This window comes from Sciurus vulgaris, assembly GCF_902686455.1.
Source record: "Sciurus vulgaris genome assembly, chromosome: 9".
NCBI classification, from domain to species: domain Eukaryota; kingdom Metazoa; phylum Chordata; class Mammalia; order Rodentia; family Sciuridae; genus Sciurus; species Sciurus vulgaris.
In genome coordinates this window covers 77,837,162-77,860,500 of record NC_136469.1, presented here as the reverse complement: position 1 = coordinate 77,860,500, position 23,339 = coordinate 77,837,162, and the positions used below count along the sequence as shown (strand labels likewise).

Below are 23,339 nucleotides of genomic sequence, written 5' to 3'. Positions count from 1 at the left end.
CAAGAGCTTAATAGAAGTATTGACCAATATTTTACCTCTTTCATTTACTTTTAACAAAAGGGATCTAATGAAACACACTTCACATCTATTTAGTTGATTTTTCTTATCAAGTTCGTGAACCTAAAAGTTTCAGAATTTTAATTTTTTGACAACTATCGCTAGATGAAGGGGAAATCATTCAAAGTAACAAAATTATTTCATTCTCATTGTGTGTGTGTGTGTGTGTGTGTGTGTGTGTGTGTGTGTGCGAACCAGGAATAAGATGCAGGGGTGTGAGGAAAAGGCAGAATTGGAGAGAATATGGGGCTCAGGCTGCTAACCTAAGAGACTCCCTCAAATATGGGAGAAAAGATTAAAGGAGAGGATATATTTACATTCACAAGGGATGTTTGGAAAGAATAAATCAAAGCAAGACAGAGGAGAAAATATAAGAGGACCAAAAACTCTCATCTCCCCACCAACAACAAACAAAAGAAGAGCTGGCTGCGCAGCAGGCTTAATGGTTTTTGTTCTGTAATAAAGCCGGGAGAGGGGAAAAGCATGGTGGTATTGGGAACACAGCATGAGGGACAAGGGAGAATGCTCCCGTGCAGAGAAGGGCACAAAAGGAGGAACAAAGCTCTCTGGCAGGTGACAAAACAAAGCCAGCAGGGACAGAAAGGCAATGAGACAAGAGTGAGTGAACCAAAAACAGACTAATGGACAGAGACAGAACCACAGGAGAGACTGAACAGGGAGAAGCAAACAGAGGGACTCAGGCCATGCAGGGGGAAGTTGTCTAATAGAACTTTCCTCCTGTCATGTTTCCAGACCCAATATGGGGAGCACTAGAAACAAAGAGCAAGTACCTTCCAGAATCTTGCTCTCTTGTTCAATGATCTCCAGCACCTTGGATGATGCCTGGTGTATAGAGTGAGTGTTCACTTCATAGTTATTGAATGAATAAGTGACACATGTAGAAAACAGAAAGCTGAATTACCTAAGAAAATGCCACATGCCTCAGGGCATTCATCATTAAGTTGGCAGAAAAGATACCAAAGAGCTAGACTCTGTTTATAGCATGGTCAAAAGATGCTCGCCTTGGGGCTGAGTCTGGTTTCCCAAATGCAGGACCGGTCAAGGCCTCAAATGAAACAAATAGTCATCACACCAAGAGATACTGAGAGGCAAAGGGGTGGTGGAGGGTGGTCAAGCTTAGAAACTCCTGTCCTCACATTTCTCCCCCAACACCTCATCATCTAGGATCTTTCTACATTATTTCTACAGAGTTTTTCCAAAATACAAACAACCAACCAAAGTCTTGAATATGCTCAGCTATTCAAAGGCACTGATATCTAGACAAGAATTTTTCTGTTGACCTAACAACCAGTAGGAAGGGTCCCATGGCAAGTAGGCTCAGAATAGGAGATTTCCCAAGAGCCCTACACATGACCATGATGAAAGGCGATGGAGTCAGTGAAGGGAGATGGTGTCAGGCTGGTTGTATATCCACAGATGATTCATCTCACTCTGCTGAGAATCTCCAAAGTAGATCATGAGGTTGATAAGGTGGAGAAGCAAAGGTAAGTCAATTGCAGACTTGTCTGACCACTCTGGCTATATGATACTCACAAAAACATAAATACATCTAGGGTTTAGACTGATATGGTTACACAGAGCTTAAAAGGAAAAATGAAAGGAGAATATCAACCTTTGTTTTCTGGTTTGGCATAAGAAACTCGGAAGTTGCTACTCCACCTGAAAAATAATTGAAAAGTGGAACAAACTGAAAATCCAACAATTCTTAGATTGGTAAGAGAAATGCAGTCATAGGGCAAGCCGCTCCTCCCAGCCAATACTTCTCAAAGTATTCCAGGAAATAGAAAAGGGGGGTACCCTACCAAACTCATTCTATGAAGCTAATATCACCCTCATACCCAAACCAGGAAAAGACACATCAAGGAAAGAAAATTTTAGAACAATATCCTTGATGAATATAGATGCAAAGATCCTTAACAAAATATTGGCAAACCGTATCCAATAACATATTAAGAAAATTGTGCACCATGATCAAGTGGGGTTCATCCCTAGAATGCAACGATGGTTTAATATCCATAAATCAATAAACGTAATCCATCATGTCAATGGACTTAAGGATAAGAATCATATGGTTATACCAATTGACACAGAAAAAGCGTTCAACAAAATACAACACCCCTTCATGCTCAAAACACTAGAAAAAATAGGGATAGTAGGAACATACCTGAACATTGTAAACGCTATTTATGCTAAGCCCATGGCCAATATCATTCTTAATGGAGAAAAACTGAAACCATTCCCTTTAAAAATGGGAACAAGACAGGGATGTCCTCTTTCACCATTTCTATTCAACATTGTCCTCAAAACTCTAGCCAGAGCAACTAGACAGACCAAAGAAATTAAAGGGATACAAAAAGGAAAAGAGGAACTTAAGCTGTCGCTATTTGCTGATGACATAATTCTATATTTAGAGGATCGAAAAACCTCCTCCAGAAAACTTCTAGACCTCATCAATGAATTCAGCAAAATAGCAGGCTATAAAATCAACACGCATAAATCTAAAGCATTTTTATATGCAAGCGACGAAACAGCTGAAAGGGAAATGAGGAAAACAACTCCATTTGCAATAGCCTCAAAAAAAAAAAAAAAAAAAAAAAAAACTTGGGAATCAATTTAACCAAAGAGGTAAAAGATCTCTACAATGAAAACTACAAAACATTGAAGAAGGAAATTGAGGAAGACCTTAGAAGATGGAAAGGTCTCCCATGTTCTTGGATAGGCAGAATTAATATTGTCAAAATGGCCATACTACCAAAAGTGCTATACAGATTCAATGCAATTCCAATTAAAATCCCAATGATGTACCTTATAGAAATAGAGCAAGCAATCATGAAATTCATCTGGAAGAATAAGAAACCCAGAATAGCTAAAGCAATCCTTAGCAGGAAGAATGAAACAGGGGGTATCGCAATACCAGAACTTCAACTATACTACAAAGCAATAGTAACAAAAACAGCATGGTATTGGCACCAAAATAGACAAGAAGATCAATGGTACAGAATAGACGACATGGACACAAACCCAAATAAATACAATATTCTCATACTAGACAAAGGGGCCAAAAATATGCAATGGAGAAAAGATAGCCTCTTCAATAAATGGTGCTGGGAAAACTGGAAATCCACATGCAACAGAATGAAACTAAACCCGTATCTCTCACCCTGCACACAAATCAACTCACAATGGAACAAGGACCTTGAAATCAGACCAGAGACCCTACAGATTATAGAAGAAAAAATAGGTCCAAATCTTCAACTTGTTGGCTTAGGATCAGACTTCCTCAACAGGACTCCCATAGCACAAGAAATAAAAGCAAGAATCAACAACTGGGATAGATTCCAATTAAATAGCTTTCTCTCAGCAAAGGAAACTATCAGCAATGCAAAGAGAGAGCCTACAGAGTGGGAGAATATCTTTGCCACTCATACTTCAGATAGAGTACTAATTTCCAGAATATATAAAGAACTCAAAAAACTCTACACGAAGAATACGAATAACCCAATCAACAAATGGGCTAAGGATATGAACAGACACTTCACAGTAGAAGATCTACAAGCAATCAACAAACATATGAAAAAATGTTCACCATCTTTTCATCATAAGAGAAATGCAAATCAAAACTACACTAAGATTCCATCTCACCCCAATTAGAATGGCGATTATCAAGAACACAAGCAGCAATAGGTGTTGGCGAGGATGTGGGGAAAAAGGTACACTCATACATTGCTGGTGGGGATGCAAATTAGTGCAGCCACTCTGGAAAGCAGTGTGGAGATTCCCTAGAAAACTTGAAATGGAACCACCATTTGACCCAGCTATCCCACTCCTTGGCCTATACCCAAAGGACTTAAAATCAGCATACTACAGAGATACAGCCACATCAATGTTCATAGCTGCTCAATTCACAATAGCCAGACTGTGGAACCAACCTGTATGTCCTTCAACTGATGAATGGATAAAGAAACTGTGGTATACATATATACAATGGAATATTACTCAGCTATAAAGAATAATAAAATTATGGCATTTGCAGGCACATGGATGAAATTGGAGAATATCATGCTAAGTGAGATAAGCCAATCTCAAAAATACAAAAGACGAATGATCTCACTGATAAGCGGATGATGACACATAATGGGGAGTGGGAGGGGGGCAAGAATGGAGGAAGGAGGGCCTGTATAGAGGGAAAAGAGGGGTGGGAGGGGTGGGGGGGGAGAAAAAAATAACAGAATGAATCAAACTTCATTACCCTATGTGAATGTATGATTACGCAAATGGTATGCTGTTACTCCATGTACAAACAGAAACAACATGTATCCCATTTGTTTACAATAAAAATAAATTAAAAAAAAAAAAAAAAAGAATTGGAGAGACAGACAGGGAGACAGAGAAAATCACATGACATTAGGGCAAGCACCAGTGACCATGTAAGAAAACCTGAATCTGATTGATGAACTGCTAGAGGATAGTTTCAGGGTTGAAAATCCAGGGGACCTAATCACGGAGGGGAGGGATCCCTTATGCTTTGTGTGCTTTATCGCTAGGAATTTAACCAGGTTTTCACAGTAAATATCACAGAAAATCCCCTAATGCTTCTAGCATGAGGAGAAGAAAATGAGCCATTTTTTAAAATATGCCAGAGCATTATTCTTCTTAGTAAGGTCTACTCTTAGGATAAACTAGTCAACTAGTGTTTGTCAATGTTTTATCAGAGCCCAACTGACCTGGCTGAAGGAAAATATCCAACTGTAACTAGCTCTAGCCTCACATGGGAGAAAGAACATACCAAATTCCAGTTTATTCTAGCCATTCTATCCTACTTAAATGGGAAGAGAGAAAAAAAAAACTGAGAAATGCACATGAAATTTATAGTCCAGAGGTATACGTTCACTAAGAGACTGAGATTTAATCATAAGGCTATAGAATGCTCCTCATCTCCCCACACCTTACTTCCACACTGCTAAGGGTCTATACATAGCAATTCCTTTTACTTAGTACATCATGTTCAGATATAAAGAAAAATTACCTGGCATATTGAAAGGCAAAAATCAAAAACACAGTTTGAAGAGATAGAGTAAGCATGGCAGGGATGTTGGAATTACCACACAGGGAATTTAAAACAACTGTGATTGATAACTAGGGAATCTAATGGATAAAATATACAGCACAAAAGAACACATAGGTGATATAAGCAGAGACAGAAATCCCAAGCGAGAACCAAAAAGGAATATTAGAGATGAAAAATATAACAGAAATGAAGAATGCCTTTGATGGGCTTATTAGTAGTCTGGACACAGTGGAAAAAAGAAATCTCTGAGCTTGAGGAAATATGAATAAAAACTTTCAACCAACACTGAAAAACAGAGATAAAAATAATACAAAAATACCCAAGAACTGTGGGACAACTGTAAAAGTCATAATACACTTTGTTATGGTTTGGATGTGAAGTGTCCTCCAAAAGCTCACGTGTGAGACACTGCTTCCTGGTTCAGAAGAGAAATGATTTGGTGGCAAGAGTCTTAACCCAATCAGTGATTTAATCCCTTGGTAGGGCTTAACTGAGTGGTAACTGAAGTAGTAGGGTGTGACTGGAGGAGATTGTAACTGAGGCGTGGCTTTGGGGTATGTATTTTGTATCTGGAGAGTAGAGACTCTCTCTCTGCTTCCTGATGATGTGAGCTGCTTCCCTCTGCTACACTCTTCTGTCATGATGTTCTGCCTCACCTCAAGCCCCAAAGAATGGAGCCGGCCTTCTATGGACTAAGGCCTCTGAAACTGTGAGCCCTCAAATAAACTTTTCCTCCTTTAAAATTGTTCTGGTCAGATCTGGTCAGAGCAGGGAAATAGCTGACTAAAACACACTTATAATACCAAAATAAGCAGAAACAGAGAAAGGAACACAAGAAATATGTGAGACAATAATGACTATGAATTCCCCAAAATTAATGTCAGACACTCAACCACATATCCAGGAAGCTCAGAGAATGCCAAGCAGGATAAATGCAAAACAAAAAAGAAGGAAAGAAACAACTCTATACCTAGTCATAAAAATTTCAAACTATGGAAAATCAAACATAAGGGAATAATTCGGAAAGAAGACATAGGGGAAAACTAAAAACACCTATAGAGGAGTAAAGATAAGAACTACATTAAGTAAGCAAGAAGAGAGTGAAGTGAAATTCTTAAAGTTTTGAAAGGAAAAAATATAAAAAGTGAAAAAGAAATAAAGATGTTCTCTGACAAACAAAAAGGGTATTTGTTGCCTAGTCCAGATTTGCAAGAAAAGGTACAAGGAATTCTTTAGAAAGAAAGAAAATAATAGAGATCAGAAACTTGGATTTCCATAAAGAAAAGGACAGCATAAGAGAAAGATAAGTATAGTAATTACACTTAGTTAATTGATATAGCAGGTGGCAGTTTGTTCAAAGTAATAAAAAAGTATCTGATTGATTTTGTATGCTTATATACATATGTATTGTGTGTCTACGTACACAGATACACACATACTTATTATGTTTATGTAGAAGTGAAATAAATGGTAGCATGATACAAGAGAAAAGAGGGAGGGGCCAGGAGTACTTCAAAATAAAAGGTGTTTGCACCACTCATGAAGTAATACAATGTTATTGGAAAATGAGCTTGCATTGTTATAAATGTATATTATAAACTGTAAGACAACTACTGAAAAGCTTTTTTAAAAAAGAAATGTAACAGATATAATAAGAAAAGATAGAAGATAGAACCATAAAATATTCAACTGAAACCACAAAAATGCAGAAAAAGAATAGAAGGCAAAAATAGGTAAAAAGAACAAGGACAACTAACAGAAAACAGTAACAAATATGGTTGATAATTAGCACTATCAATAAAATTTTGAGGATCAATGATCTAAATATACCAATTAAGAGGCAGAAATTATCAGAGTGGATTAAAAAACAGGACCTAACTATAGGTTATCTACAAGAAACTCACTTTAAGAAAAAGACACATATAAAGATAAATGGATAGAGAAAGATATACCATACTAATTTTAGAAAGAAGTAGCTATGCTAATTTTAAACAGAGCAGATTTCAAAGCAAAGAAAGTTATCATCAAAAGAAAGGCATTATATAATTATATAGGGGGTCAATTCTCCAAGAAGTCATACTAATTCTTAATGTACCTAACAACATAACGTGAAAATATATGAGCAAAAAAACTGATAGCATGGCAAGGAGTAATAGATGAATCCACCAATATAACTAAAGATTTCAACAACCCTCTATCAGGAATGGTCAGATCCATCAAAAAATTTGTAAGGACAAAGTTAAATTTAACACTACTATCTGTCAGTGGGAAGTAACTGACATCTATCAACTACTTCAACCAACAATAGCAGAAACCCATTCTCCTTAAGTTCACCCAGTTAGACCACATCTGGGCCATAAAACACATCTTAGAAAATTTAAAAGAATAAAAATGATAGAATGTCTGTTCTAGAGCAAAGTAGAATAAAACTAGAAGGGCAATAACAGGAAAACAACTGAAAAATCCCCCAATACAAGGAAATGTAACACATTTATCTAAATAACACCGAGATCAAAAAAGAAACCTCAAGAGACATTAAACAATACTTTGGACTAATTGAAAATGAGAACACAACTTATTAAAATTTGTGGTATGCAGTGAAAACAGTGCTTAAAGAAGGAAATTTAAAGCTTGGAAGCATATATTAAAAAAGAAAGAACTAAAATCCAATCATTTAAGCTTCCACCTTAGCAAACTCAAAAAAAGGAGGTCAAATTAAATCCAAAATAAGAAGAAGTAAAAGTATAATAAAAATGAGAGCAAAAATCAATTAAATTGCAAACAGGAAATCAACAGAATCAACAAAACCAAAAGCTAGTTCTTTGAAAATATTAATGAAATATATAAGCCTCTAGTTAGGCTCAAAGAGGACACAAATTGCTAATATTATAAATGAAAAATGATATCTACAGATTCCACAAGCATTAATAGAATAATACCAAAAGACTATGAACAAGTGTATGCCCACAAATTTGATAACCTAGCTGAAATGGACCAATTCATTAAAAGGCATAATCTGCCAAATCTCACCCAAGGAAAAAAAAAAGATAATGTGAATAGGTCTGTGTCTACTAAGAAATTAAGTCAATAATTAATAACCTTCCCAAATAGAAAGGACCAAACTCAGATGAGTTCACTAGTGAATTCTACCAAATATTTAAGAAATTATATCAATTCTCTCTATATAACAATCTCTTTTATAAAACAGAAGCAGAGAGAATACTTCCTAACTAATTGTATAAAGCTAGTATTACCATAAAACCAAAACCACACAAAGACATTATAAGAAAACTACAGACCGATATCTCTTGTGAACATATAGATGCTATAATCCTCAACAAAATTTTAGCAAATTGAATTAGACATTGCCTAAAAGAACTATACACTCTGATCAATGAGATTTATTCTGGGTGTGCAAGTCTGGTTCAATATGTGGAAATCAATTAATAGAAGCCATTGCATTAAAAGGCTAAATAAGAAAAATCACATGATCATATCAATAGATGCATAAAAAAGCATCTGTCAAAGTCCACACCTATAGTTGACAAAAACTCACAGTAAACTAGGAATAGAGGGGAACTTCCTCAACCTGATCAAGAATATTTACAAAAAGAATATTGAGCTAACATCATAATGGTGAGAGAGTAGAAGCTTCCCCACTAAGAACAGGAACAGGGCAAGGATGTCTTCTGTTACTCACCCATTTTCAATGTCATAATGGCAGTCCTAGCTAATGAAATGAGATCAGAAAAGGAAATAAAAGGTATATTCACTGGAAAGGAAGAAATAAAACTGTCTTTGTTCACAGATGATATGATCTATTTTGTAGAAAATCTGAAAGAATCAACAAAAAATTCTATACAATTATAAAAAGATTGCACTATAGGGTTCACACTGAAGTCAATTGGTTTTCCAATATACCAGCAATAAACAAGTGGAATTTTAAACATAATACTATTTACATTAAGAGACCCCAAATGAAACCCTTGGATATAAATCTAACAAAATATGTATAAGATCTATATGAAGAAAACTACAAAATTCTGATGAAAGAAATCAAAGAAGACCTAAATAAATGAAAACTTACCCCATACTTATGGATAGGAAGATGCAATATTGCCAATATGTCTGTTCTTCCCAACCTTATCCACTGATCCACATTCTATAGTTTATACGTGGAGGCAAAAGACCCAGAATAGACAACACAATATTGAAAGATAAGAACAAAGTTGGAGGACTAACATTCTTTGATTTACTATAAAAATCAAGATGGTGTGGTATTGTTACAAGACTAAATTAATAGAGCAATGGAACAGAATATAGAGAGGCTGGGCTGGGGATATAGCTCAGTTGGTGGAGTGCTTGCCTTGCAAGCACAAGGCCCTGGGTTCAATCCCCAGCACTGCCAAAAAAAAAGAAAAAGAATATAGAGAGGCCAAAAGTAAACCCACCAAAATATAGCCAACTGACCTTTAATAAAGGAACAAAATCAATACAATGGAGAAAAGACAATCTTTTCAACAAATAGTGCTAAAACAGTTGGACATTTGCATGCAAAAAAAATTATGAATATAGACACAGACCTTACAACCCACACAGATATTAACTCAAAGAACTAAATGTTAAACACAAAACTACTCGATGGTAACATATGAGAAAATCTAAATGAACTTAGGTTGGGAAGATAATTTTTTAGATACCAAAAAGAAATGATAGATAAACTGGACATTGCAAAAATTTGAACGCTTTCTGCAAAAGAAACTGTCAAAAGAATGAAAAAAAGCCACAGGCTGGGAAAAAATATTTGTATAAGACATATCTGATTAAGGACTATTATTCGAAATATACAAAGAACTCTGAAAACTCAACAATAAGAAAACAAACAACCCAATTTTAAAATGGGCCAAGGATCTTAACAGATATCTCATTAAAAGAGATATGAAGATGGAAAAGAAGTATATGAAAAGAGGTTCCATTTTATATGTCATTGGGGAAATGAAAATTAAAACAATAATGAGATACCACTATACATCAATTAGAATGGCTAAAATCTAGAACATTCACAACACCAAGTGCTGACAAGGATATGGAGCAACAGAAACTCACTCATTGTTAGGAGGAATACAAAATAATAATGACAATTTGGAAGACCGTTTTCTTTGGCTGTTTCTTAAAAATCTGAACATATTCTTACCATACAGTCCAGCAATCACATTCCATTGTATTTGCCCAAAGGAAGTGAAAATTTTTGTTTATATAAAAGTCTGCACATGGATGTTTATGGTAACTTCATTAATTGCCCAAACTTAGAAGCAACTAAGATGTCCTTCAGTAGGTGATTAGAGAGAACAGACAAACAAACAACCTGGGGTGAATCCAAACCAACATTCTGGCCATTATTCAGAACCAAACAGTAATGAGCTACCAAACCATAAAAAGACTTGGAGGAAACTAAAAAATGCATACTACTAAATGAAAGAAGCCAAACTACATACTATAGGATTCCAACTATCTGATATTCTCAAAAAGGCCAAACTATGAAGCAAATAAGATAAGTAGTTGCCCAGGGGTTGTGGGAGCAGGAGAGATGAAGAAAGAGCACAAGGTATTTTTACAGTAGTGAGAAGAAGCTGCATGATTCAAAAGTCGTGGATATAAGCCATTATACATCTGCCCAAACCCACAGACCGTACACCACCAAAAGTGGACTTCTGATATGTCGACGTGCATTTTCAGTTGTAAAAAAAATGCATGCTCTGGTGAGGGATACTGCTGATGGGGGATATGTGGGGATAGAAGTATATGGGAAATCTCTGTACCCTCTTTTCAATCGTGCTGTAAACTTAAAATTTTTCTTAAAAAAGGAGGTGGTTACCCCAAAAAATGAGAGCATCATTGAGAGAAGCGAGTCTCATTCTTAGGGGGAAAAAGGACTAATTGTTACAGACTAGGGGACAACTCAAATTGAATTAGGCGTCTAAAAGAAGTCATTCAATTGCTTTTCTTCCTGGAATGACAATATTTATACATCTTCTTATCTTCCTAGTGCACCAGAACAGAAGTGTTTTTCTCTTCTGAATCATTCCATCCACTTTCTCTTATTTCATCCCGTCACCATGACAATGAGACAAGGACCTTGTTTCGTGTGTCTAGTCAAGCTTCCTTCCTGGTTACTTCAAAATGCATAGGACAGTGTCTGCTTATTGTCTCTAAAGGAATTTCTTTCCTAAAATGGGAATCAATGGAATGAGCAAAGCATTAGGAAAAACAGTCTGTAGGTTTTATCTTCATTTTGACATCAAAATAAAATCACTTGAGACTCTAGTTTCTGCTCACTAAATGGAGACAGGGAGGCCACTCTCTTGCTTCACAATAAAATGTACAAGAGCGAGTAATGTGGTAGTCAATCACTTGCTTAAGGCAGAACAATTGAGTAACTTGCTCAGTGCTCACCCCATATCTGTTTACCTTTTCCACCTTAGAAAAAGATCAGAATTTTATTCAAGTGTATTAACCATGAGAGTCCATTTCCTCATTTCCCTTAAGCACAGATATGAACAATGAGAGATAAGTACAGAGGCGGTGCACATCTTCTGGAAAGCTCCTTAAAGGTGACTCAGTAGTCACCCCTTGGCCTTTCCGAGCTTCCTTCTGGGTGGACCTTAGTAGTCCATGACATGACACTCAGATGAATGCCAATCGCTAAAGATGTGAAGAAAGATACAAGAACCAATTTCTCCACTGACATGGTAGTGCTGGTGTCCCCACTCAGCACCGCTCTCTCCAAAGTTCTTTTCATTATTAGAGAAATAAACTGCTATCTTGCTTAAGCCAAACACACTTTCTGACTGCTAGACCTGCTCTAACTGGATGGGTGTCTTGCTTCCAGTTTCATCCCAACACTTGCCAGGCTCAGACCAAGAGTACAGGTGGAGGCTCCCAGCTTGGCCTGCTTCCTTCTCTTGCCACCTCTAGCTCTGTCCATTCTTGTGGATACCAAGCTCCTACTTTTAAGCTTGATTCTCCAGACTAATACTGTCCCCTGGCCATCCTTTAGGCCTAGGGTACATATACATGCTTCCTGCCAGGAAGACAGAGCCCAGGGAGAGGCTGGTGTAGGCTCCAGAAATGAGCTCAGGACTACTTGGGCAGAGAATTCTAAGATCCTAGGAATCCACCCATGGTCTAAAACTCAGAGAGGGTTCCAGATGGCATATTCCTTTAGTCCTGTGATCGTCATAACATGTGGGAAGAAGCACATCCATTTAAGGCACAAGACCCAGGGCAGAGGCTCTGCTCACCAGGGTCTAAAGGCAATGTGATTTGCTTCTCTCCCTTCCATCTCCTGACGCTTGTCATTCACAACTTGGTAATATAGCAAATTGTGAAGCAGCCTACTTAGCAGTTTGTTATACCAGCCCTGGTAAAATCATCTTTTAGGGGAAAAGTCTGGGGCTACAGTTTAAACTGTGTTATTTTCCTGTTACTCTTAATGCTGCTACTATTTTCTTTCATTAAGACCTTATAATGGAAAGTCAATTAAGCCTGAATTTCTGCCACGCCTGTCTGTGGCAAGTTGTCATTAGGATGGCCAAGCACAAGTTTATCAATCAACTGCAATGCCTGTGTTTGTGTTCTGAGCGAACCGAGGAGCGCCTCTGAGTCCTTGGTCTCTATCATTTGCACAGGCCTGTGTGTGAGGAGACTCTCCAAGAGGCACTTAGCTGGATCTATTTGTGCCCTGGGAGGGCAGTGGAGTCAACTACAAAGTTGGAGCACTCAACCTTGAAAAGGGACGGCTGCTCTCAGAAAACCAGATAGGAGTAGGTGGGAGTTTGGCAGGAGAGGAACTCTATAAGGTGCCTCGCTGAAATCACCCTGAACTGTGCTCCCAGTGCTGCTGGGCACCTTTCTCTGTGACTCAGGAAGCTCTCCACTCAGCCCAGGGTAACAAGGACTGAGATCTGATGTGACACTGCCACTCACAAGAGGATGCCCCCTCCATCTCACACCCACCACGCAGTAACTTCGATTCCTGTAAGGAACCTGTCTCTTCCGCACGGCCTGCCTGACAGGACAGGTAAAACTGGCTTTGTGAACATGAGAAAACCCAAACGGTTGCAGCACTTTGTGCATCTTGGAAGCTTTCTTCATTGAGTTCAGTGATTCTACACTTCATTTTGGATCATGGGTCTCTGTGTTGGATAATTACCAAAGGCCATGGGTGCTTCTAAGTGCATCTATGAACAGTTGTGTGCCTTTCAAGCAGTGAGATGTACATCAAACAAATAATCGGAGATGCAAGTACTTCTAGCCCCAGCTTTCTAGCTACATTTTATTCATTTCCTCATAGGATTGTGTGTGTGTGTGTGTGTGTGTGTGTGTGTGTGTGTGTGTGTGTAATTTTCTGTGTGTTATGATGTTTTGACATGTTAAAAATCTTTCTGGCTGGGGAAAGACTGCCCTTCCCAAGGCTAGCCAGCCCTGAGGGAGAGCAATGTGCCCAGCCTGGAGCATGCCTTCAACATACAAACCAGAGCCAGACCTCCTCTGTCTGACCCAGGAACTCAAGGAGCCAGTCTTCCTCCATCTTAATGATTTCAGGGTGACACCAGGCAACCAGGGACCATTCATACAGCTTAGAGTCTGCGGAAGTTATTCAGACTACCCAGTCTTGAACAGTTCACCCTGCCCTGCCTTTTGTTTCCCCAGGAAACCTCAATAAGGGTGTAACTCAGTTTCCCCCTTGCTCCTGCTTTCTGCCTTCTGACCCTGCTGAGGCCTCCCCGTGTCACCCCTGCCTGGTGTGCCAAGCCTCTTTTTCCTAGTACCTGTAAGTGTAATGAGATTTGTTTTCCTGAGTCTTTCCTGTGTCTCCTCTTGATTTTGCACCTGACTAATCATCACATAAAAAATACATGAAACAGGAAAAAGAGAGGGCATAGGTTAATGATTTATGAGCTCCCGTCTGGTGCTCAAGTTCAATCGCTCACTATAGCTCTATGAAATGGCAGGCATGTTAAATAGCCTTTGCCCATCTTCCCCTGACCACCTCCTCACCTTCCAGGTATTAGCTCAGAGGCTAGTTGCTCCCACAAGGTTATTGCTGTCCTCTCACAGCCTGCAGTTGTGTTCCCAGGGAGTACTGTACTATTGTGCAGACTACCTCTTACTGGGGTATAATTATAATTAATTTGTGGATTCCCTGCTTCTCTGTGAATCCTAGGAGGACAGAAGCCAATCTTATTTTTAAAGAAATATTTCTGGTTGTACATGGATGCAATACCCTTTATTATTTTAATTTTTTTTAATGTAGTGCTGAGGATTGAACCCTGTGCCTCATACATGCAAGGTGAGCGCTCTACCACTGAGCCACAACCCCAGCCTGACAAAGGCCAATCTTTAGGGCTGTATCCTCAGCATCATTTCCCAGCAGGATCTCAAGGGTCTCAATGAAACCAAGATGTGAATGGAGGGTTTCTGATGGGCACTGTCCCGTCTGTTACCTGACTGGTGATGGAAGATGTTGTTGGATAACTATTCAGGGAACTTGCTGAAATAGCCTTTGTTCTTCAGCCTGCATTTAGAAACAGTCTTTGGACATATGTACTACCAGTCCACACATGATGAATCAGATGTCAGCATTTTTTTAAAAGGGAAAAGATGAAGGAAAAAAAAACTTCTATTTTTATGATCTAGAAAACCTAGACTTTTATACTCGGCTCAGTTCTCATTAATAAAACAAAAGAGCCTTGACTCTTTTGGCTCTCATTTGGGCTCTTCAGATTAATCTAAGTTCTGATTGTCCCAAAGCATTACTAATTGTATTGCAACATCATTTATTTCACAGAATTGGAAATGACATACATATCTAACCACAGTGATGGTTGAATAAACTATGACGATACTTGACTGATGGATTCTCCTGCAGGCTTTGACAACAGTGTCCACAGTATAATCTGAAGTTAAAAGTGAGACATAAAATCATATGTAGTGTGACTGCCATCATGCCAAATATGTCAAATATATGTGTAAAAAATTAAAGGAGAGGGGTGGGGTGGTAGCTCAATGGTAGACCACTTACCTAGCATGTGTGAGGCACTGGGTTCATTTCCCAGCACCACCACATATAACTAAAAAAAAAGGTCCATTGACAATATATATATACATACATATATATATACACATGTAAATACATATACATATATATATGAATTAAAGGAGATACTATAGAATATTAATAGTGACTGTGTTTATGAACTGTGGATAATTTTTCCTATTTCTCCTAATTTTTTAGCTTTTTCTCTAATGACTTTTAATATTTTACTCTCATGATGAAAAACCAAAATCAACAACTCATTTAATTCCTGATTGAAAACACCTTGTTATTCTGTTCTAAATCTTTTGGCTATTGATCCTGGGTGTGTCTTCGTGAAAGAGCTGTATTGAGGTGACCAGGGAAGACCCTACGGTAGAACCCACAGAAGCAGTGACTGAAACCTAAGGAACCTTCCAGAGCAGTAAATGCCTGTACAGTAACCATCATTGCTGACATGCAGGAGCTCTTGGGACAGGCCAGACATTGCCTGTACTTTTATTTTCAAGAATCTTCATAAAAGTTGCAGAAGATTAAGTATACCTGTTACTCCCATTTGGGGGGTGGGGGAGGGTTACTTTACCACTGAGCCACATCCCCAGCCCTTTTTATTTTTTATTTTGTGACAAGGTCTCATTAAGTTGCTGAGGCTGGACTGGGACTTGTGATCCTCCTGCCTAAGCCTCCTGAGTTGCTGAAATTATAGATGTGTACCATGATGCCTGGCCTGTTACTCCCATTTTATAGATGAGCCTGAGACAAGGAGTATTAATACATTTGCTGGTAAGTGAGGAAGCAAGTGTTTGATCCAAGGCAGTCCACCTTCATGGTCTGCCATTTTCCCTCTACACTCTATTGCTCCCTCCAGTGCAAGAGGAGAGGGTCCTGGGAAAACAAGCACTTTCTAAGCCACTCTTACAAGGGCACTTGTGATGGGAGAAGGTACAGCCTCTATTTCCATTTTCACTTAAACAAATTCCATACAGATGAGTCCTCAGATGACAGTGGCCTCTCAGTGGAGATGGTCTCTGTAAACACTTACTCACCATCTTATGAAACTCTGACCACAGCATGGTCCAAAAGTTGTCCTCTTTTTTGTACATAAATTCATTGCTTTAGAGGCAACAGGCCTATTTATAAATATTCTCAGCATGGCCAATCTTGCAGACCCAGACCAACATGGCTAGATTACATGCCAGTTTTCTAGTTGAGAGGTGAACAACAGTGCTCTGTACTTGCCAGCACAATTATAGTCAATCTTTCTTTGTGTGCTTATTGAAGGTAGTTTCATCCTTCACATACCAACCAACTGAAATACACTTAGCTGACACCATTGGGGCACACAGCTGCTTTGAGTCTCCCTATTATGAAGTCTTATTTTCTCAGCACAGAAACCTACTAGTGAAAAGTCTCCATGAGAGGAAGGAGGGGAAGAAAACTTCAGGAGAACAGAGCAGGACACCTGGAGAGAATCTGTCCTGTTGGAGCTAAGTTTGTCACTAAAATAAGGTAAGTTCTGCCTTCATCCACTCCCTGGAAACTTTCAGTGGTGGGGAGGGAAACAGAAACAGATCCCAGGAAATCAGCCATGCAAGATTAGTTGGGAGGAAAGGACCCTGGGGTTTAATAGAAATCCATTATAAATGAAACTTATATTTCAAAATGAACTTTCCAACAGGGAGAACTTAATGAGCAAAAGGAAATTAATAAACAGAGGTAAATCCTAAAAATAAGATTCAATCATTAGGGAAGTGCTTGAGAAGAATGCTATTGGGGTATTATTGCCTCTTATTGTGCTGTATCTTTGCCTAGCCCCTGAGGGACACCTCTACATGATGTGCTTTCACTTACTTTCTCTGGAACTGGACCACAGGATCAGCAAGCAGGTCAGTGACATCAAGCTTCCTCCCCTTCTCAATGACATCTGGATGCTTGCGAACCAATAGCCACCCGATGTGGGAGAAGAAGAAGCCTCTGCGAGCATTGTGGGGGTCAGCATCTGTCTCCGAGTACTTGTGGTGGGCACGATGATCCCTGGCCCACTCGAAGATGTCGTTCTGCAGAGAGAATGCAGAGCCTGAGCTGAGTGAAGGGACAGCGTGCCTGGGTGCTTCCTGGGAAGCCACTCCGCCTCCCTGCCCTGTCCTGAGGTTCACGTCCACTCTCCTCCCACCTTGGCCCCACAATCCCTCCACCTCAAGTTCAGTCCTGCAGGGTGGTCTGAGTGGTTTTCATGAGAACAAGAGTAAATCCTCACTTAGTGGGGACCTCAAATTGTGTGTGAGATGCGCCCAATGCGGAAGGATTAGGCTTGTTGGGTAAACTAGTGGTAGAACCTGGAAAAAAATCTCTGGGGGCTACTGAAACCTCCTAGGAGATAATCTGTTAAGAAAAGAGAGATCCCATCTTAGGATGAGGTTGTCAGAGGAGAGGGTTGACCCTGGGTATGAAAAGGGTATTGGTTCTTAGCCCAGAACTCTCTGCCTGCCTCCCTCATGTGAATGGCCTTCATGTCCAACTTGTAGTGGAAAGTCAATAAGAAAAAACCCCAAATAGTTATTTTCCAAGCCTCTGCAAAATACGAAGGCACAAATGACTTTGTTTTAGGACTATTTTAACAGTGTAACAGAAAGAGAGGGAAGGCAACTTTGGCTCTGTGAGCAGTGCCCACCTGTGGTTCTCTACTCAGCAAGGACAGGACAGCACTCACTAGAACTCACAGAACCCAAGGAAGGAGAAGTGTTAGAGTCCACCAGCATCTGCTACACCCAGAGCTGGAGTGGGGCTTGGTGCAACAGGGCACTCGCCCTATTGACCCTCTTGTAATGGGAGACTCGGGAGGGTGTTAGGGACCTGGAGGACCTGGATGAGTTACCAGGGGTAAAAATGGATGCATTTGCCTGTTCTAATTAATGAGACTTTGTCTATAGTCATGGGTCTGTGAGAATTACAGGCTTTTGACTTAAACTCAGTTTTTCCAATTTTTAAAAATCGACAATGCTTTAGCCAGGTGTGGTAGTGCACACCTGTAATCCCAGCAGCTCGAGAGGCTGAAGCAGGAGGATTGCAAGTTCAAAGTCAGCCTCAGCAACTTAGCAAGGCCCTAAGCAACTTAGCGAGACCCTGTCTATCCCTAAATAAAATATGTGGCTCAGTGGTTAAGCACCCCTGGGTTCAATCCCCTGTACCCACCCCCACAAAGAATCTATAATGCCTAAAAAATTTTGGAAGGCAAATGAGATTGGGAAGTAGTATCTTTGATAGGAAAACCATCTGAAAATAAACATTTATATAGTATATAAGCCCTTTCTTCTTTATGAAAATGATAGAAATATATCATAATATTCAATACTTGGTAATGTTTTTAGTAGGAATCTTCCATTTCATAGATATTGGCTTCATGCTGCTGATAAGAAGAAAAGGAATTGCTTCATTTTCAAAGTTCCAACATTTCCTTTAATCCAAAGGAGGTTCTTGAGTTTTTGGTGTCTCAGGTTCACTCAATGCTACTAGAAGCCTACTCAGCTCACTCATCCCACAGCATCAATGAGTAATGGGAGAAAGAGGGAGACAGAGACAGAGAGACAGAGAGAGAGAGGCAGGAGAGAGTCTGTAAGAAGTATATGCTTACTTCAAATATGAATAAAGAAAAGGAATGCCTAGAAGTCTGTGTTATGCAAAAATTATAGCCTGGAATACTGTAATATATAATGAGGTCTTTAGATTTTTACCAGTGTATTTTAAACACAGTGGCTAGAAAAAGTGAGAGCATTTTATTATTTATAATCACAGAATTTGGAGTTGGGAAATAATTTCAAATGTCAATCAAAATTACTAAAACCCAACATAATTTATTCCTTTTGTATTAGCTTATTGCTTTTATTGCAATGCCCATCTGAAAATGACATAGGAAGAAAGGAGAACACTCTGTCCCCCTTCACAGATGAAAAAGTTAAGGTTTTCATCTAGTAAGTCAAAAAACAATGGAGCAAAGATGTCACTCATCCAGTTCTCAGTTCGGCTTCCTGTCAATCAGACGTTGCCCTCATTCCTCAAGTGTAGGGGCAAAAATCAGTTATAGAGAACTCTCATTTTTCTTGTTAAAAGGTTACATCAGCTCTTTAACTTAATTTCATGTGAGTTTATAGAAACTGTAAGTGATTAGAGGCTTTATTCTCACAAAATTAAACATTATACAGAAACAAAACTAAACTAAACCAAAAAAAGCATGAGGATGACAAGTTGAAACAGAGATATTATTTTAATTCCTTTCACCTAGAAACCTTCCTGACCGAAGCCACTTGACTGTAATGTGGAAAGAAGCAAGGGCTGTGGTCATCGTCCAAATAATCAAGCCCACAATTGAGCCCCAAATACTTAAATGTGTATTTTTGTAGTCCTTTGTTATTGTTTCATTTTTCAATGTAAAGCTGAGTCCAGTGAAAAAATGACTCAAGGACAAGATGTGAGTCAACAACAGGGCAGAAAAATAGCAGGATTCATGCACTTGACCCACCGGCCTTTTCTTCCAATTTACCTGCATTTTGCTTCTGCCCTGGAGTGACAGGTAGTGAGCAGGTAGATGGAGGGAAGAGCCTGCCTGTGAGCAGCTTGTGTACCTATGGTGCTTGGTACAGTTGATTTGTGTACTTTTGGGACAAAGGAAAGGGAAAGCTGAGTACAAAGGAAGGAGAGGGGGGCTAACAACCTCAGGAAGTGGGGAAAGCCCTGTCCCGGAAGCCACAGTCCCAGTGATATCAGGATAATCTCTGTCCTTTCCGTGTTTACATAGTACTTATCACCCTTGTCTAAAATCTGTGTGCCACCCAGTCACTTGCTTCAAAGGAAAGTAAAAAAAATCCAGCACAGAGAGCCGACAAATGTGCTGACTCTTGGTCCATCCCTGTTCCATCTGTGCCTGTCCTGTGTGCAGAATTTGCTGCATGGCGTTGAACTCTGCGGCAATTCCAGAAGCCTGAATTCTCATCTAACAAATTATTAAATTTGCAACTTAGAGTTTATATTTAATGACAGGTTCTGGTAGATAGCATTCTCACCAAGCAATCCCATTACTTTCAAAAGTGGATGTTTGCCATATGTTTGTTGATCATTCCTGAGAAATAAGTGGAGGTTGAAGGGAGTTACATTACTTCTAAGAACCCTGGGCATAGCGGAAGCACAGGCAGGTAGGCCTTTTTCACTTGTAGCATGCCTCAATTGGGACTGGTCACATATCAAGTATTCAGTAGCCACCGCAGAGTAGAATTCAGATCTAACACATGGCTTGAAGAGTCTCATACTTCAATTTTTAAGAATTCAGTCCTGCTTACTGGTGAGAATGTGAAATTGGCACAAACCTTGTGAAGGGCAAATGGGCAGCACATAGCAGAAGGCTTTGAATTGTGCATATCTTTTAATAGCAAGTCATTCTATGCAAGTTATCTTAAGGAAATAATCATGGTTGTGTGCAAAGATTTAACCACAGAGTATTCACTGTAGTGAACATTTGGGGGAAAAAAAAATTTCCACATAACAGGATTTCATTGAATATCATGTGACATAGTAATTAAATACTACTTGTGTTTATGTGTTCATGAGAGAGTGAACATAAAAAGTTTATATATACATAGAAAATTTCTACAAAGAAATAGAAAAAAAGTCTTAGAACTTGCTTTAGTGGAGAGAAATTGAGAGGTAGTTATGAAAAGAAATATTTTTATGCTTTTTATTATACTCTGAAGTTACCAAAAAAGAGCATCTATTAGTTTTTGTTTTTTTTTTTTTTTTTGGGGGGGGGGGCTGGGGATTGAACCCAGGGCTTTGTGTTTACAAGGCAGGCACTCTACCAACTGAACTATTTCCCCAGCCCCTCATCTATTAGTTTTGTAGTAAAAAATGAATTAACGAAAAAAGATGTCGTAAATTGACATAGAATGATGAAGGAGAAAGTGGTTCTGTGAAAAGCAGTTTTCAAGCCTTACAGAAGTAGGGAACATGGTAAGGCGTGAAGTCGTTCCAGATCCTTGAAAGACAGAATATCATGCTAAGCGAAATAAGCCAGACCCAAAAAAACAGAGACCAGATGTTTTCTCTGATATGCAGATGCTAATTCACAATAAGGGAGTGGGCACTAGGGAAGAATAGAGGTACTGTAGATAGGTAGAGGGGAGTGAAGGAAGGGGAAGGGATATGGGGTAGGAAGGATAGTAGAGTGAAATAGACATTATTGCCTCATGTACTAATGACTGCATGACCGATGAGATCCTATGTACAATCAGAAAAAAAGAGAAATTATCCTACATTTATGTATGATTTATCAAAATGCAAAAAGGCATTCTACTGTCATGTATAATAATTAGAACAAATAAAAAAATTTTAAATGACATAGAAGAACTCATTCTTGAAAATGTCTGCCGTTTTCTTATGTCTATTCCAAGGTATATGATAATGCATGCTGGAGGTGGGCATGTGCACTACATTGACACTGAGATGTGAAAACATTGCTTTTCTGGGTCAAATCTCTCATCTTGGAGTATGAATCTTTTTCTATTCATGGCTTCAGTTTTCTAACATTTTGAGGAAACTTTTCTATCTATAGTCAGAGATTTGTATATATTGGTATAATATATAGTATGATATTATCTGGCATACGTAGTGTATTTATTTGTATATATATATATTTGTGTAGTACGTAGGATACTGTAGAGTTTTGCATGTAAGTAGTATATATTGTATATAATTAGTTTATATGATAATGAAATTAAACTGTAGGAAATTAATATTAGAGTACATAGCATTTTACAGTTTCATGAGTATAGTATTAGAGTTTTATCAGTCTGCAGAAAAAAAGAAAAATGGCTTTCAAAATAATATGTACACTGTGAATTTTTCATAAAAATGTGTGCTTAAACATAGGAAAAATAAAGGGAGTATATAATCCAACCTATTATCAGTGGTTCTCTACAGGAGATGAGACTGTAATTTTGAATTTTTTTTATTAGTTTGCATTTTTAAAAATTTTATAAGTGGGGTTTTCAAGCTTTATAATATGGGAGAAAGATGCACTTTTTAAAAAATGTCTATATTCCTGAATCAAAATGCCCCAGCTTCTGTCACCAATCCTGCCTTAGAAAAACTCTATGAAGCAGAGCAATCCAGTTGGTTACTATATCCTTAGGTCTACCTTCTTCCATCTGGGTTCTCATTGGCACTAATCAACCAATCACACCTTGACTGGTGTGGCAATGACCTTGCTTGAACCCACCCTGTATCTATGTATATGATAGCAATGAGGACTGATAACATCCCACACGGGGCCCTGCTGAGACTGTAGAAATTGAAACTGATCCTCCATCCACGCAGCCCTGGAGTGTCACTTGGGACATGAGCAATGGCAATCCATCTTAAAAGCTCCAGCAAAGTGTGTTACAAAGTTACATTTCCCCAACCTTTCTTTTATGTTCAAAATAAATTCTTGAATCTAGTCATCTAATGGCAGTAGGGAAAACTGTCTTAAGGCTTGCAGAATTTTCACTAGTGAGCAAGAGGAAGGGTCAGTGAACAGCATGTGGCTTGTCCCACTCAGCAGATCTGAAACCAGAACATTGCTTGGTTTTCCCCTGGCCTAACTGGAAACATATTTGCCTCTGACCAGACACTGATACAGTTGTTCTGTCCTCTAATTCAATTTTGTGTTGGCTTAAATTTCCAAAAGAAGAACTTACCAGGTGGCCTCAAAACATAGCCAAAGGGAATTCCACTTGTATTCATACCACATCTTTATTTCCAGTCAGTAGTAAAATAGAAACTAAGACCAACATGTTAGCTTGAATAGGCAGGTTTTAAAATAGAAAGTGTATGTGCGTGCGTGTGTGTGTGTGTGTGTGTGTGTGTGTGTGTATGAGAGAGAGAGAGAGAGAGAGAGAGAGAGAGAGAGAGAGAGAGAGAGAGAGAGAGAGGAGAGAGAGAGAGAGAGAGAGAGAGAGAGAGAGAGAGAGAGAGAGAGAGAGAGGAGAGAGAGAGAGAGAGAGAGAGAGAGAGAGAGAGAGAGAGAGAGAGAGAAAGAGAAAGTCGTTCTACCAAGGGGTCAAATCGGGG

At 38.8% G+C, this 23,339-nt stretch overlaps 1 protein-coding gene across 1 annotated transcript in view; it reads right to left on the bottom strand.

The window, feature by feature from the left end:
- Positions 1-23,339, bottom strand: part of SCD5 (stearoyl-CoA desaturase 5) — a 148,566-nt gene that overhangs the window by 23,834 nt on the left and 101,393 nt on the right. Inside the window, exon 3 of the mRNA XM_079153333.1 lies at positions 17,094-17,299. Coding sequence (XP_079009459.1) covers positions 17,094-17,299 — 206 coding nt within the window. The remainder of the gene's footprint in view (positions 1-17,093; positions 17,300-23,339) is intronic.